The sequence below is a fragment of the Pseudophryne corroboree genome, chromosome 6, assembly GCF_028390025.1.
Source record: "Pseudophryne corroboree isolate aPseCor3 chromosome 6, aPseCor3.hap2, whole genome shotgun sequence".
Classification (NCBI taxonomy): domain Eukaryota; kingdom Metazoa; phylum Chordata; class Amphibia; order Anura; family Myobatrachidae; genus Pseudophryne; species Pseudophryne corroboree.
The window spans coordinates 391,119,959-391,138,306 of record NC_086449.1 but is presented as its reverse complement, the minus strand read 5'-3'; the positions used below and the strand labels follow the sequence as shown (position 1 = coordinate 391,138,306).

The window sequence follows — 18,348 nt, the reverse complement described above, 5'->3', positions numbered from 1 at the left end:
CCTTTAAGAGAAGCTGTACACTGCTAGAAGCTGAGCTGGAAGCAGGTGATGTTGTAGCTGGAAACAGGTGAGTCCAGAATGGATCGGAGAGTCAGGCTACACCGCAGATGGAATGCTGGTGCGGGTCTCTATAGCAGAAGTCTGGAGACAGGAGCTGGAACCTGAAAGACATTCACAGAAGAGAGACAAACTGGAACTAGGTTTGACAACCAAAGCACTGACGCCTTCCTTGCTCAGGCACAACCTATTTATACCTGCAACAAGGAAGGCATTGGCTAGGCAATTATGCAAATTAATAATACTGACAACGGATTGGTAGGAATGATCAGCTGACAGAATCCAAGATGGCTGCGCCCATGCAGACACTTGGAGGGAAGTTTGGATTGTAATCCATGTGGTCTGGAAAACAGTAATGGCGGCGCGGGCACCGGAGACAGGAGACGCCAGGCTGACAGATGCACATCCGACCACGCGGACACAGCGGAGGCCGCGGCTGACGTAATCGCCACTCTGAATGCAGAAGCTCAGGGACGGCGGCGGAGGCCGCGGGAGACGCCATGCCAGATGTATAAGGCGTTACTGTGACTGCGTCCAGAGAGACAGGAGAGGATGCGGGAATGTGCACATCAGGATAACAGATGGGATCCGGTCCTGGAGCGCTGAGCCAGCCTTAGGAGGCATCTGATAGGTAAGAAATGGCGTCCAGATACCCGGATCGTGACACTGCATGATCTTGGAGCCTAAGTGAAAGATTCCTACGGATCCTCCAGGGGGCCCCTGAGATTTGGGGGGCCCAGGGTAACGTACCCCCTGGGCTCCCCCCTTAATCCGGCTCTGTTCCCGAGGACTGAGGCTTATTCTTTACTGACGTCCTCCTACATTTCAGCGGTACAAACTTACCAACATCCTTCACAACTACTGTGTATTTGGAAGCTGATCATCCTACGAGATCCTTCGGTGCATCCCGCACTAGGGAAAGGAAAAAGTGCCGTCTCCCGACTGTGACAGCTATCGATAACGGGGGCCGTCCACAGATGACAAGCAAGCACGCTACTGGCTGTGAGTAAAGTGGACATTTTGCTATTTGGCCCTATAAGCACAGCGGGAGTGGACATACAAGACTTGTATGTATGTACGGACACTAAAGTTAAATATCAATTACACCTGGCTGCTTTGCGGCTACATTAGCGGGAGTCGATAGCCGGCCGTCCGGCTCTTATACACAGGGATCTCGAAGAGCATGTGCAAATGCTCACAGCTGCACCAAAACGTTAAAATCCATCAGTTGTTCTTTAATTTTAGGACTGACACCTTGATCTGGACTCTATAATAGGAATATTCCTTACTATGAATTACTGATCTGGATGTAGTGAAAGTGTCCATCTAAATAAGGTTTTACCTGCTGCAGTAGGGGGAGTTTTTATCCTTTTATTTTTATATATGTGCATGTGTTTATTTTAATTTTATATGTAACAAATTGGATATATATATAACTATATGCGCTCTCTGATAATATATTATCCTTTTTGTGCTTCCCTATCTAATTACATCCTCTGTACAGTATTCATAACATCACATATCTTGTCTTTCTTTAGTCTCACACCCTCCTGACACTTGGCCAACTTTGTGGGGTATCATCATACATCCCATTAAGAACCTAGCAATCTGGTGGACCATTATGCAATAGGTAGCATCTATCCTTGTGTATCTATGCCTATTTGCCTATAGATTGTTAGCTTGCGAGCAGGGCCTTCCTACCTCTGTCTGTCTGTTTTTACCCGGTTTTGTTCTATTACTGTTGTTCTAATTGTAAAGCGCAACGGAATATGCTGCTCTATATAAGAAACTGTTAATAAATAATAATAAAATAAATATCATTTTAATCAGCATAAGCTGCTTGTGCATCCTACCTAATCACACAGTGATGCAAATAAGACACATTTTTCAGCAAAATAAGGGCCTAATTCAGATCTGATCGCAGCAGCAAATTTGTTAGCTAATAGCCAAAACCATGTGCACTGCAGGTGGGGCAGATATAACACGTGCAGAGAGAGTTAGATTTGGGTGGGCTGTGTTCAAACTGAAATCAAAATTGCAGTGTAAAAAATAAAGCAGCCAGTATTTACCCTGCACAGAAACAATATAACCCACCCAAATCTCATGGGGCCCACACAGGGTGCTATTTGTGCTAGGTGAGATTTGAGCCTATACAATCTGTGCTATACGATTTGGACTAAGTGGTGTATGGTATTTGAACTACATCCGATTTTGAATACACTACAATGTGTACTGTGGGGGTCATTCCGAGTTGATCGCTAGCTGCCATTGTTCGCAGCGCAGCAATCAGGCTAAAAATCTGCATTTCTGCGCATGCGTATGCACTGCAATGCGCACGCGCAACGTACGTGTGCAAAGTTCTTTATGGTTTTGCACAGGTTCTAGCGAAGCTTTCAGTCGCACGGCACAACAAAAGAATATTGACAGGAAGGGGGCATTTCTGGGTGTCAACTGACCGTTTTTTGGGAGTGTTTGGAAAAACGCAGGCGTGGCTGGGCGGGTGTGTGATGTCAAAAGCCACCCCACCAATGTTAGAATCAACGCATACAAAGAGTAAGTCCAGGGCTGGTCTTGTTCTGCACAAAATGTTTTTGCAGACGCTCTGCTGCACAGGCGTTCGCACTTCTGCAAAGCGAAAATACACTCCCCGGTGGGCGGCGACTATGCGTTTGCACGGCTGCTAAAAACTGCTAGCGATCGATCACCTCGAAATGACCCCCTATATGTGCTGTAGTACAAAAATACCTGCCTGCACATACTATTTTGCCTTGAGATATGGACTAGACGGGGGCGCGCATTGCACCGCAAGGGACAATACACACGGTGCTATTTGAACTAGATGCAATGCTATTTGAACTAAAAAGATCAAATAGCATGCGATAATCGTACCGTGTGTGGGCCCTGTCAAAGTCAGAAAAATATCACGCTACACACTGCCATATTTGCACCTCATGCGAGTGCCTGTTGCACGTTCATGAGCCCTGCCGTGCGTGCGCATACTCGCCGCTGCGGGCACCCGCAGGCGCACGGTGTGCGCATTTACGGTAAAGTTTATGTGCGTCTAGCGGGCGACTCAACCGTTACATATTTTAACCATATAATGTATTTTGTAGATTATGGTCCCTTTGATAGAATCTGAAAGTTTAGTTAATGTAGCATGTTCATAGACAAAGAGATCCCTCTTTGTTTGATACGAAGGGTCAGACAGGGGTTATACAGTGGTGTTTAGTATCCATCGGAAGAGTATTTAATTAGCAATATTCCGGTGTTGGTTTGGAGCGGATTAATCGCTCGTGCGAATAGTTATGGACATAAGAAGTTTATGGACATTTGCTATTATTTGCACTTTATTATCCATGCGGCGGGAAACCTAGTTTCCCACCCACCTGAGCAGTTGGAAATAGTCACAGCCCACCTGTATGAATCAACCTATGACCTTTTGTTATAATGCGAAGACGAATTCCTGTGTCCAATGAACAATAAGAATATAGGGACCATTGTACTGTATTATGTGTAGGGTATAAAAGGACAAGCCGATCTGGGCCAGCTCTCTATTCTCTTCAACGGTTCTCACCACTGATAATCGGGAGCTGGATATCCAGAGGCGCATGCGATTGTTTCCCTTGAGCGTAAGTTTCTCCGCAACCATATTGCCTTTATTGTTATTGTGAGCCATATCTCTCTCTATCTCTTCTCCTCTTTCTCTCTCTTTCTCTTAAGTGTAATTGTACTGTTATTGTATTTTATGTGTAGTCACTTGGTTAGATATTCAATGTTATTTTGGTAGTGTATGACTTGTATTGTATTATTCTTTTTGAACGTTCATTCATTTCCTTAAAAGGCGTTAGACCCTTAGACCGATATTTGACTGTTTATTATATTGCTAAGGGATTCTCTGAGCGTCACATACGCTCATACTAACAAGGTTACACTGTGTTACATTTACACCCTATCACTGCACCAAGGTTTATTGCATAAATACATTGTTTATGGTATAGTTATAAAGGTTTAACATTGTGAGCATCAGCGCCGCTTGTGATCTCCTCGTGGTCCCAAGCGTCCGCTACGCTAGTAGCATATCATTACGTTAGTCGGGAGCCTATAGCGTGCCTGCCTGTGATCTCTTGGCTGTGAGCGAACGTGACGCTCGAGCGTCTCGACTACGGCTAAGCGATTGTTACGCAACGTGCGTACCCTTACGGTATACCATACGCCAATAGCGTACTGTGTTCTTTCACCTTTTAGAGGGTTTTAAGTAAGATAAATATTAGGCTTTATCAATTGGCGGCTCGTCCGTCCTTCACATATCTGCACTAGGTAATTTCAGCAGACATTATCCATCAGCAAAGGGCGGGAGGTCATATTCCTCGTAGTGCTGACTGGATAAGCGTCTGCTTCGCTTAGTAAAGGGTGCTGAAGGAATCCGGAACCGGAGGTAAGAACAATACGCTAGTGTCTTTTAAAACTGTTTATTTCTGTCTTGCGTACGCACGCACGCATATATCTGCATTTCTTTTCATTCGTGTATTTTCACATATCACTCTCCTGTTTGCCATTTCACAATTGATAACGTGCTAAGAAAGATTTGTTGCTATTAGCAGTTAAAGAGTAAAAGTAATACATTTAAGGGGTAATTTGTAAAGCACGCACACAGCTTTGCCTAAGATACAAAAAAAGACCTGGGTGGTGCTCGGTAGATGATTACAATTAAAGACCATCTACATTGATAAACGTGTTAATTGTATTTCTGTGGACATATCTGGCTGGCATACACGTGTTTCTAACAAAAGGGTTAGACTAGTGTACGCAACGTAAAGGCCGACGCACGCAGCGTATATTACGCAACGGAGCGTCCGGGTACGCCCACATAATTCAAATCACACTATAGTATTATTTTAACAGGCGAAAAGGTGGCAACGCGATAAATAGCGCAAGTCAATTTTAGTGTCCGAAATTTAAACTAATAGATCCTTCTCTAAATTTGTGACTCATCTGGTCTAAAGGAAAGAAATTTCTGCGCAGAAATAGAAACAAAAGTAAAGTGTACATGTGGTGAGTGAGTGTTTGCATATATATGTTTTTACAATTTTTGGGTTGAACCACAAGAAGTCGAGTTCTCGTGAGGTACATACATGTAAGTGACGTGCATGGTGGCTGGGGAGGCATCACTTGTTAAACATAAATTTGAGCATTAGAGTATAGCAGACCAGGAGGTCTACTGTAGCACAGACCAGGAGGTCCGGAACAGACCAGGAGGTCCAGGTACAGCAGACTAAGAAGTCCGCTATAGAGAAAAGAGCACAACCCAGGGGGTTGGTGCAGAACCCATATAGGCCATTAAAGCTCTGGCTGAAGGAATTCGCAGCCGCAATTTTCGATTCCACTGGTCGCTCCGCACATAAGATTAGTTGCTTATGTGCCGAACGATTGTACCGCACGTAATTGTGTGCATTAGTTAGTAATTTGACCCAGTACCATTTGCGTACGCTAGAGGGGTCATAAACGCTATTTGTACATTTTAACGTGATTTGTGAAATTTTTTTATTTTAAGGGAGGTTCGCTGGTCACTCAGGGACTATCCAACAACCCATACTCAGGACTGGTAGGTCCAACACGCCCCTGTAAATAAAGGCTTATAGGGGCCCTAGGTTGGGTACAACAGCTCTGGATACAGTGATTGCAGTACTGGCCAACGTGGGCGAGGAGTGAGTGGGGTACTCGGTAAACCGCCACCGTCGGCCTGCCCCGGACATCTTGGTTTTTGTAAGGGTTCGCTGAAGACCCTGATTGAAGGTCAGAGGTAGTGAAAGCAACACCTGCAAGTTATGGGGGCCAGTTGTTCAGGTAGGGGGCGATCAACCTCGGTTCGGGTTGATTCAGTAAACCGACCAATCGGGTCGGCAAGGTATGTAATGTGTGAAAAATACGGTTCACACACACAGGTTTTATGTGATGAATGGGAAAGAATGACTGTACATGACGGGGAGAAGTTCCCAAGAGTAGGCAGCTTTAGCCCAGATGTGTTACTAAATCTAAGGAGAAGGATATGTCTCATTAAATCAGCAGAGAGACGGATCAAACATTATGATTATTTACAGTTATGGCAACAGGAGGGTGAAATACAGAGAGGATTGGCTCAGGCGGCGGGATCTAACCCTATCAGGAAACTGATAGCTACGGCACCACCGCCACCTTACATAACGGGAGAGAAGTTGGTTGCGGAGAATGACGCACTAAGGTGTAATAAACAGGCACTTAGTAACTGTATAAATGTTAAGGATAATATGAATAAGATGAGTAATGCAAGTATTAACCCGTGCAAGTTGTACCCTGTTTTAAACTTTCCCCAGGAGTGTGATCAAGAGGACGAATCGGCAACAATATCGGCGCTCTCTCTAGCAGCCACCATATCAGAAACAGCAGTAGGCACGTCCCAACCCCCGAGATTAGTATCAAAAGCCCCTAGCGGAGGGACAGGTGAGGTCGTATCAACGGGTAAGTACGGCACCATACACTATGCTGAAACCATATCACCACAGGCTGTAGAATCTACTCAGAATGATGTTATTAAACTTATTCCCGTTAGGGTAATAGCAGTGCCAAATGGGAAAACGGACACTTCAGGAGTCACTCCTGTCAGAAACATTGCCATGCACTGCCCATTTTCCCGAATGGAATTAAGAGCAATAGTGTCTGAATTCCCTGACCCTAGAAAAGATCTAGTTGCTAGCCAGAAATACATTAGAGACCTAGGGAATACGGTAGAGCCCAATAACAAAGACTGGCAGATATTGCTGAGGGCATGTTTACCCTCCAATGTCGACTCAGCACAATTCTTAGCTGACTGTAAATTAGATGAGGATGTACCCCTTACGGATGTGTACAACCAAGACAATGTAAAGAGGATAAATTTACAGTTAAAAGAGTATTTTCCAGCTGTAGTTAAATGGAACAAAATTTTCTCCATTAAGCAAAAAGAGTCAGAAACAGCTGCTGAGTATTTTCATAGGGCACTACTAGAAATGGCTAAATACACAGGCATTGAAGACATTAATACAAATGTAAATCATAGAGAAGTAGCAGTATCTGTGCTAATGGATGGTTTAAAAGAAGCATTAAAGACAAGAGTACAGACCACCCAACCATGTTGGCGAGGTCTGTCGGTGGCTACTTTGAGAGAGGCCGCTGTTGATCATGACCGCAATATCACCAGACACAGAGAGTCACAAAGTGATAAGTTAATGGCAGTAAGTATACAGGCCCTGACCACAAGGCAACCTTTGTATAAATCTCCAAACCCTGTGGGTAAGTCAAATGTGGTAACTTGTTATTCCTGTCATAGAGAGGGACATTTTGCACGAGACTGTAAAGTGAAAAACATACAAAAATCATATCAACCCCCTAGACAACGATATGACACACGAAATTGGGATCAGGGACCGCAGAGACGGAGTCATGAGCCACATGCAGGGGAAACAAAAAGGTATCCCCCAAAACGAGACTGGCAAGTCTCTGGTAGTTCCCATTTACCCCCTTCTCAAGTAGTTGCTGCCAGCGCGATTCAGGGAGGTCACCATACCCAATAGGGGTGTGGCCATACCTGTAATCTGCAGCCAGTGAAATTGATTGCAAGCCTTGGAAGTGAACCCGAGGTCACAATTGATGTAGCTGGTAAATCATTAAATTTCCTTGTAGATACGGGGGCGGCCAAATCGGTGATAAATTCGACAGTGGGCATGAGAACCACTGGTAAGACAATTCCAGCCATGGGAGTAACGGGAGTAGTCCAGCACTACCCTGTTAGCAAACCAGCAGAGATTACAATAGGGCCTTTGCTTACCAAGCATTCCTTTTTGCTGGCGGCATCGGCACCGACTAATCTCCTGGGAAGAGATTTATTGTGTAAAATGGGGTGCGTCATTTATTGCACTCCTGAAGGTGTATTCTTAGACATACCTGAGAATCACGCTCAGGAAGTGCGAGACATGTTAGACTCCCCATCAAAATTAATGTCACATACTGTTATATTAAATAGGAATCCATCCCAGGTAGAAGAAATGACATCCCAAATACCAGAGTCACTGTGGACTAAAGATGGACAAGACACTGGATTAATGGCAAACGTAGCTCCAGTAGTTGTGCAAGTAAAAGATGGTAGGATAGCTCCAAAAATCCCACAATACCCTCTGAAGCCAGAGGTGGAATTAGGAGTATACCCCGTAATAGAGCGCTTGCTACAACAGGGCATTCTGGTAAGAACATCCAGCACTGCCAATAGTCCCATCTTCCCTGTGAAAAAGAGTGGGGGGAGGGGTTACAGGCTAGTACAGGATCTAAGGGGGATTAACAAAATAGTTGAGTCAGTTCCCCGTAGTGCCAAATCCAGCTGTCATCCTTATGCAGATCCCTCCCACTGCGAAATTTTTCACTGTTATTGACCTCTGCTCCGCCTTCTTTTCGGTACCCCTGCATCCTGACAGCCAATATTTGTTTGCATTTACATACCGAGGAGTCCAATACACATGGACTCGATTACCACAAGGTTTCATAGACAGTCCAAGTATATTTTCACAGGCTTTGCATGATTGTTTACAATCTTTCCAACCAGAGAGTGGATCAATATTGATACAGTATGTGGACGATTTACTACTGTGTTCAGATTCACTGGAAGCGTCCCTGAAGGATACGAAACAGCTCCTGTTTCATCTTTCAGACACAGGACACAAGGTTTCCAAAGACAAACTACAATTATGCCAGCCTAAAGTAAAATATCTGGGACACTGTCTAACACAAGGACTGAGACACCTGACCGCTGATAGAATTCAAGCAATTAGAGACATGACTCTGCCACAAACCCAGCAACAAATCAGAACGTTTTTAGGAATGTGTGGGTATTGCCGTAACTGGATCCCAGGGTTTTCCATTCTAGCATTACCTTTGCAGGAGATGGTTTCATCAAACAAACCTGATCGGATTTCGCATACAGACGAATCCGAGATGGCATTTGAGAGACTCAAACAGTGCCTAACGCAGGCGCCAGCATTAGGTATGCCAGACTATGGGAAACCCTTTGAGCTGTACGGAACAGAAAGTGCTGGTTGCGCGGCAGGCGTCCTAACCCAAAAGCACGGTGATACCAGCAGGCCGGTAGCATACTACAGCACTCAGCTAGATACGGTAGCGCGATCCCTCCCTACATGCTTACGAAGTGTCGCTGCGATAGCATTGCTAGTCACAAAAAGCGAAGATGTAGTGCTAGGACACAACCTCACAATTCATACACCACATGCAGTGTCAGCCTTGCCAAATTCTGCCCAAACCAGGCACGTCTCATCAGCGCGGTTTACAAGATGGGAATTGGCATTAATGGCCCCCGTAAACATCACCATAAGGAGATGCAGTGCATTAAATCCTGCAACATATCTCCCAGGTGTGCCTGGACAGGCACAAAGGGTGGAGGATGAGAGTGATGGGGAAGGAGGATTTAATACAAGGGATGACACACATGATTGTATGGAATATTTGACCCAAAATTTCACAGCAAGGCCTGACATCAGTGACAACCCACTGGAAGATGTAGATTTCACTTTCTACAATGACGGTAGTTGTCACAGACAGACGGACTCGGGAGACTTGTGTACTGGATACGCAGTCGTAGATGACCAAGGCACCATAGAAGCAGAACCGCTAGGCCCACCTCACTCAGCCCAGGTTGCTGAACTGGTTGCCCTAACCAGAGCATGTGAATTGGCTAAGGGAAAGTCAGCCAATATCTACACCGATTCTAGATACGCCTTCGGGGTAGTCCATGATTTTGGAGCCCTATGGCGCCTCAGAAATTTCATGACGGCAGCTGGTACACCGATAGCGCATGCAGCCCACATCAAAAAGACTTCTAACAGCGATACAGGAACCTGACAGAGTGGCTGTTATCAAATGTAAAGCACATACATATAGCCAAGACCCAGTATCACTTGGTAACAGCCGAGCAGACGAAGCTGCTAAGTTAGCAGCTGGTACCCCCAGACAGACAGACACCACACAATTGATGGTATTCAATACCATCAACACACAGAAGTTGTGTGAAATGCAAAATTTGTGTTCCACACAGGAAAAGGCAGTTTGGAGGTCAAAAGGATATGGCCAGGAGTCCTCAGGACTCTGGACAGATGGACAGGGTAAACCAGTGGCACCCAGAGCATACCTTCCATGTTTAGCTGAAGCAGCACATGGGCTGACTCATCTGGGCAAGGAGGGAATGTGCAAGTTGGTAAGAGCATATTGGTGCGCCCCAGGATTCTCATCCCATGCAGGTAAGAGAGCAATGTCATGCCTTACCTGCTTGAGGAAGAACATCGGAAAGGCAATACCAACAGAACCATCCCATATCCCACCTACAAGCGTCCCTTTTCAGGTAATACAGATTGATTTTATACAATTACTCCCTTGTCAAAATTTGAAATATGTACTTGTTTGTATAGATGTGTTCTCAAATTGGGTCGAAGCATTTCCGGCGGCCACAAATACCGCTATGTTTACTGCTAAAAAAATTGTGCAGGAATTTGTGTGTAGATATGGTATCCCTAGATTAATTGAAAGTGATAGGTGTACCCATTTTACAGGTGATGTCTTTCAAGGAATGTGTAAGTTGATGGGAATTGATAGTAAGCTGCACACTCCATATAGCCCCCAGGCGAGTGCGAAGGTGGAAAGAGTGAACAGCACTATTAAATATAAATTGAGCAAAGTTATGGCAGAAACAGGATTAACATGGCCAGAAGCTTTACCCATTGTACTATACAGCATCAGAACCACTCCCAGGTCCCCTCTTAATCTGTCCCCCTTCGAAATTCTGTTTGGTCGACAACCGCATGTTATGATTAACCCTCAGGATGATTTGAAGTGTAACAATGAAGTGACTGTAAAATACCTGGTTAACATGAGTAAACAGCTAAAGAATCAAAATGACAATCTGAAGTTAGTGATTCCTGATTTGCCAGATAGTAATTGTCATGACATTGAACCTGGGGATTATGTAATGATACGGAATTTTCTACGCTCAGGTTGCCTTATTGACAGATGGGAAGGACCATACCAAGTCTTATTGATTAGCACGACAGCATTGAAGGTTGCCGAGAGAGAGACTTGGGTTCATTCGTCCCATTGTAAGAAGGTTGCTGATCCAGAGAGGTCCCGTGATAAAGAACAGACGGTGGAGGAAGTTGTATCACTGGAGTGTCTGTTTCAGGAGGACTGAGACGGCACCTGAGCATTGAAAATAATAAGATCAGAGGCAGTTGTCGATCCCCTGTTCCCTTTTATTGTTTTTCTCCACTTCCCATCCCATCTCCCTCAATTATTTCTTTCCCCCTTCTCATTCTTCTCCATTTCCTCCTATAAGATGGACTTGCCCCAAGAGACTGTGATCCAGATTTTCCTGTTGACCATGATGTTGACCAGAGCAGTCTGTTCCGGCGAGAGTACCATGGAGGTCGAGAGAGGTTCTGGAATGGGTTCTGATGACAGAGATGGAGGCGTAGATTTCCAAGAACAACATAATCACCGAGTAAAGGCGAGTATCAGAAAACGATCTGGTAGCATTGACAATAGAAGAAATTGTGAAGGATTGTTAGCTGAAGAGAACTGTATCTGTAGACTCTGTGACAGTGTAGTTGAGGATGGGTGTATCAAGAAATGCCAATCCAGTTTTAATATCCACATGGACCGGCATCCATTGAGTGACTATCACTCCTTAGTGGGTAAAGTGTTAAATCAGACAGATTGTTGGGTATGCTCTCAAGTACCTCAAGGCCATAGCAAATCAGGATTAGTGCCCTACCCTTTAACTATAGGGGAGGTACTTGAGCTAAGTGGTGGGAGGCCGGTGGACAGGAGGTTTAATATCTCCAGTCCTCCTAGTTTGAAGCTCCACCAATATCATGTGGATAGATCCCTAGTATGTTTTAACATTTCCAATCCCCGAAAGCCGGGAAATTGGGAAGTGTCATGGAATAACCAAACCATGACCTTTTCATACAGAGCCGATAGAATGCCAACAGATACAGAACTTATACGCCACATAGCCGGTAGTGGAAAATATTTCCGATATAGGTATACCCTAGGAAGTAGGACCATGAGAGTTGGAGAGGTATCACCAGGATACTGTGCACATATCATACAAACTGATACGTGTAGTAAACAGATGGGAGAATTAGGGTTAGGAAATTTCATATGGAAAATGTGTAATATGGTTATGTCCTACTCCGTCCCATATGTTCTCCCCGATGATGCATATTTCATATGCGGGAGGAAGGCGTATAAGTGGCTTGCCCCAAACTCTGAAGGATTATGTTATATTGGAAAAGCACTGCCTGAGGTAATGACCGTATCCCACACTAAAATGAAGGATATTCACCGCAGTGCCCAAGCTCCTTATACTCACACTCATTACGAGCACATCGTTAAACGGCACCTGATAGAGAGAACAGAGCATCCGGCCTCTGACCTGATCAGTGAATCCACCGGGATTCAATTACTTATCGCGTTAGATATCACTCGCACCGCCAGAGGAGTGATAAATTATAAATATATATCTGCGCTTGCAAATTTATTAGACAATATCACTGAAATGTATGATGACACATTCAGGTATACTGGAAGGGAGCTCCAAGCTTATAAAACAGAACTGGTTCAGCATAGGATGATTCTCAATTATTTCACAGCTGTGACGGGTGGGTATTGTGTCACCCTAGCAACTCAGTATGGAATCAAGTGCTGCACGTATATCACAAACAGCACCGAGGACCCGGTCGAGGTCATAGACCAAAAGATGGACGACATTCTCCAATTAAAATGGGAGTTCCGAAGGAAACACAATCTCACCCTTGCCGCTGTGGGTAATGAGCTGACCAGTTGGGTGTCATGGTTGAACCCGCGAAATTGGTTCTCTGGTTTAGGAGAATGGACCAAAGGTATTATCATGGATGTAGGGAAATTCCTTTTGTGTGTTCTGGGTGTCATCATATTGGTCGGTCTGATATTTAGATGCGTTCGGGTTTTAACAAAGTGTAAACATAGTGCCCGAGTGATGAGTTTAAGGAGTGAAGATACTGTAATAACAACGAATGATTTGATTTATGACCCAACGATAGAGACAATGTTGTGATGAAAATGTGATTCCACGGTCCGTTTCTTTCACCTGTTTCTCGTTTTTCTCCAAGGTAAAAAGACCCACTTGGAAGAGGAATTTGATGACCTTGTATGCAGACAACAGATGGACTAAAGAAGAAGTTTGACAACCTCTTACACAGACAACTGATGGACTATGCCATAGACCCCCCATGTCCCTAGTGCTTTTAATTTTACGCTAGCCCAACACTTTTTGTAAGTCTATGGACATTGATAAAGCTTTGCTTACGTTTATTAGCAAAAGCACAAAGAGACTACAGTCAACATGTACATCAAGACAAGACAAGACAAGACCTCAATCGGCAAATGTATATTAAACTCACATAGTTGATCAATGCATTTACCATAAGTGTTCTTTATCTTCATTTCTACAACCTTCAGGTAATGACACACATAGTCGATAGGGAATACAGGCACAGATATCAGCACTCACATATTCCCCCCATTCATGTATCATCAACTAAAATGTGCTCCCCCATTTTGTTGCAACTAAAAGCCGAAAAGAGCTCGGTAAAGTTTGACAGCCCATCCACAGACCCGTACCACGGGATAAGAAGGAATTCAAATGTATACTTCGCAATACCTCGAAGCTTGATTTAAAACACGTACGGCACGATGATACATGACCCCCCCAAACATGGATTCATACACACATGCTTCTGCTATCTCACTAGGTCATACCCTTTTCTCACCTTCACCTCTCCTCCCCTACCCAACCATAGAAATATTAACACATGACATATATATTTTTCTCGTTTTGAAATGTTTTAGAAAGTGGCAGTTATTGGTGACTGCCAAAGGGTGGACTGTCAAAGTCAGAAAAATATCACGCTACACACTGCCATATTTGCACCTCATGCGAGTGCCTGTTGCACGTTCATGAGCCCTGCCGTGCGTGCGCATACTCGCCGCTGCGGGCACCCGCAGGCGCACGGTGTGCGCATTTACGGTAAAGTTTATGTGCGTCTAGCGGGCGACTCAACCGTTACATATTTTAACCATATAATGTATTTTGTAGATTATGGTCCCTTTGATAGAATCTGAAAGTTTAGTTAATGTAGCATGTTCATAGACAAAGAGATCCCTCTTTGTTTGATACGAAGGGTCAGACAGGGGTTATACAGTGGTGTTTAGTATCCATCGGAAGAGTATTTAATTAGCAATATTCCGGTGTTGGTTTGGAGCGGATTAATCGCTCGTGCGAATAGTTATGGACATAAGAAGTTTATGGACATTTGCTATTATTTGCACTTTATTATCCATGCGGCGGGAAACCTAGTTTCCCACCCACCTGAGCAGTTGGAAATAGTCACAGCCCACCTGTATGAATCAACCTATGACCTTTTGTTATAATGCGAAGACGAATTCCTGTGTCCAATGAACAATAAGAATATAGGGACCATTGTACTGTATTATGTGTAGGGTATAAAAGGACAAGCCGATCTGGGCCAGCTCTCTATTCTCTTCAACGGTTCTCACCACTGATAATCGGGAGCTGGATATCCAGAGGCGCATGCGATTGTTTCCCTTGAGCGTAAGTTTCTCCGCAACCATATTGCCTTTATTGTTATTGTGAGCCATATCTCTCTCTATCTCTTCTCCTCTTTCTCTCTCTTTCTCTTAAGTGTAATTGTACTGTTATAGTATTTTATGTGTAGTCACTTGGTTAGATATTCAATGTTATTTTGGTAGTGTATGACTTGTATTGTATTATTCTTTTTGAACGTTCATTCATTTCCTTAAAAGGCGTTAGACCCTTAGACCGATATTTGACTGTTTATTATATTGCTAAGGGGTTCTCTGAGCGTCACATACGCTCATACTAACAAGGTTACACTGTGTTACATTTACACCCTATCACTGCACCAAGGTTTATTGCATAAATACATTGTTTATGGTATAGATATAAAGGTTTAACATTGTGAGCATCAGCGCCGCTTGTGATCTCCTCGTGGTCCCAAGCGTCCGCTACGCTAGTAGCATATCATTACGTTAGTCGGCAGCCTATAGCGTGCCTGCCTGTGATCTCTTGGCCGTGAGCGAACGTGACGCTCGAGCGTCTCGACTACGGCTAAGCGATTGTTACGCAACGTGCGTACCCTTACGGTATACCATACGCCAATAGCGTACTGTGTTCTTTCACCTTTTAGAGGGTTTTAAGTAAGATAAATATTAGGCTTTATCAGCCCCATAACTCTCTCTGCAATGTAATATCTGCCCCACCTGCAGTGCACATGGTTTTGCTCATTAGCTAACAAATTTGCTGCTGCGATCAGATCTGAATTACCCCCTAAGACTGCTAAGGCTAATGGAGTTGCACAGGACCTATCTGGTCACTCACGCCTGACTCAGAACATATGGGAGTTTGCAGGAATAGAGCAGGATCTTTATGGACAGTAACATACCTCCCAACTTTGAACTTGTCATAAGCGGGACACACACGCTCCTGAAAAAGGGGGTGTGGCCTAGGAAAAGGGTGGGGTGGCTTCGCGGAGGACCCACGATCGCGAGCCACGCCCCGTTTTCGTCACTGAGGGGGCATGCCCAGCGCTCTGAGAGCCGCTGGCATGCCCCCACTCTCTCCGACTCCAGTGAATAGACGCTGTGCGCATGCGCACAGCATCTATTCACCGCTGCTCTGCTAAGCAGGGCAGTGTGAGACAGAGCCTCCCACCTGCCCCCCACTGTGGCCCGCGGGTGGGACAGTCCCCAAAAAACCGGACTGTCCCTCGAAAATCGGGACAGTTGGGAGGTATGCAGTAATGTGTATAGTTATAGCTCAGCAAGGGCGAGGAGTCAGGACCCATCTCGCATGCGCAGTCGGGGTTGCTGGGATGCATTTTGCCTGTGCAGTTGGGGGAGCCAGGATGCATCTTGCCTGCGCAGTTGGGAGAGCCGAGACCATCTCACATACGCAGTTGGGGGAGCCAGGGCCGTCTTACATGCGCAGTTGCGGCAGCCAGGGCCGTCTCACATGCGCAGTTGGGGTAGGCGGCACCAGGCTTGCATGCGCAGTTGGGGGAGTCACAGCTGTCACAGACGCACTCCCCCCAGACGTGGACGAGCACTACAAACTCGAGAAAACGTTTGCTGCAGGAATCTGGTCCGGCGTTCCGGAGTCTGGACCGTTCAGGTTATTACCCAACCCCAGAAAGGACATAATGGAGAGGACGGAAATACACATGGACGTGTCTCATTATCCATTCTGACTGTGTCCAAACATCTGTATTACAGGGGCGGGAATACAGCAAATGCATGCCTTAGATGTGCTGCGGTAGCGTCTAGTTTACCTTCTTGGACAGGACCTTTCCCATAATCCCGAGTCCATGTCACAATCTATTTGGAATAGTAAAGTGTGGCGAGCGGAGCGAAACAGTGAGCCCGAAGCGTGGCGTGCAAAGCGAGCCCGCGAGGGTCCAATGCTGCATAGAAAAAAAAATATATATCCCAAATGAATGGAGAACGAAGCAAACACTTAGGCGCTGTAAGGGCGGAAGTTCTCTCCTGCCCTCTCGTTTTGTCACTTCCAGGTCCTGAGCACGAAGGTAACAGACACAACCGATATGCTGCAACCCATGTCATACAGTGTATCACACACACGTAATACTTCTGTGCTAACACAAAGCCTGCCTTCTGCTTATGGCTTATCCCTCATACACTAACCCAGCTATGTATGCTGTCCTGCCACCATGCCCATCAAGCTCATGCTAGCACTTGTAGTTCCACAGAAGGCGGCTGCTATAGGGAGCAGAGAAATTCAGACACTGGAGGAGGAGAGAAGGTGCTGGGAGAGCTGGGCTGCTGCCTCCTCTCCCGGGGATAGGGACAGACAAGGGGCAGAGATAAAAGTGACGGCGGCCGCTGCTGTCATAGTGAGGGATGTATGAACACAAGGGAGGGGGTCTGTCAGCGAGCTATGGAGCTACTCCAGCAGTCTGCAGGTCAGTCACATGACAGCACTGACAGTATGTGCAGCCTCATATAGAGTTGTGCCGGAGCCCGGTCAGGAAGTAGCTTTGTGCTATAGGGAGGCGAAGACGCTGCCGCACGCACGACCGTCCTTATTTCTGATTGGCTGGGCAGTGACGCCATCGCACGTAGGGAGTGGAAGCCCGTGCTCGTCTCTGGGTTCTCCCTTTGCCAACACTTCCGCATCCGCTGTACGCGCAGTCTGTGAGCGCACTCCCGATCTTCCTTCTCTGATACCCGACTCACCCGCAGCCGCTAGACATGAATGAGGAGTACGACGTAATCGTGCTGGGCACCGGCCTGACGGTGAGAACTTGTCCCCCTTACCCTCCCCGATGCACCGAGCCGCAGCTGTGTGGCCTGCAGCTTGCTGGTACGCTCTGCCCATAAGGCCTAGAGACCGGGGACACTCCCAGCCTGGCAAGGTACAGGCCAGGCATTAGCAGTGGCCGAGTTCCGGCCCGTATTGTGTGATGGCTCTGTGCTACTGTGCACCCTGCTTCCTGTCTCCCCATGTCTGCGTACACTGCTAATTGTGCCTGGGGAGAGACCGGGTGCTGGTCGTAACTGTACGGTAACATAGATGTGTGTGTGGCAACACACACGGTGAGATCCCTGCTATGTTAGATTTTGACTGCGATTTCCCTTGAACTCCCCCAGAGCCCAGGTAGCACAGATAGTACAGATTTTGACTATGTACGATTTGACTAAGTGCCAATATTGACTATACTTTGTACTAGATTGTACACTAGATCGTCAAGATTGACTTGCCTGCACAGTCTATCTAGCCTTACGATACCGACCCCACGGGAGCGCGCATCGGGATCGAACCTGTATCGCAAGCTGCCTAGCACCATGAGATATGCACTAACTTTTTATAAGAGTTTGACTATATAGTCAAAATCTCACAGGTTTATCTCACCGTGTGTACACACCCTTTGTGTTGCATGTACCAGACCACACCTGCTCCTGATATGTAGGTTAATTACACAATAATTCGGTCAATTTTAATTGATTATAATACACCACTTATCTAGGAATTACAGTACTTTATTACACTGGTTAATGCTACCACTAAAACCCCCATTCAGACCTAAGACTATGCCCCAAATGTGTTATTCCTTAACAAGAGGT

The 18,348-nt window shown here is 45.6% G+C and overlaps 1 protein-coding gene across 1 annotated transcript in view; it reads left to right on the top strand.

The window, feature by feature from the left end:
- Positions 1–17,283: 17,283 nt before the first annotated feature.
- Positions 17,284–18,348, top strand: part of GDI2 (GDP dissociation inhibitor 2) — a 203,189-nt gene continuing 202,124 nt past the window's right edge. The window contains exon 1 of the mRNA XM_063926788.1: positions 17,284–17,520. Within this exon, the coding sequence (XP_063782858.1) occupies positions 17,476–17,520 (45 nt within the window). The 5' untranslated portion in view covers positions 17,284–17,475. The remainder of the gene's footprint in view (positions 17,521–18,348) is intronic.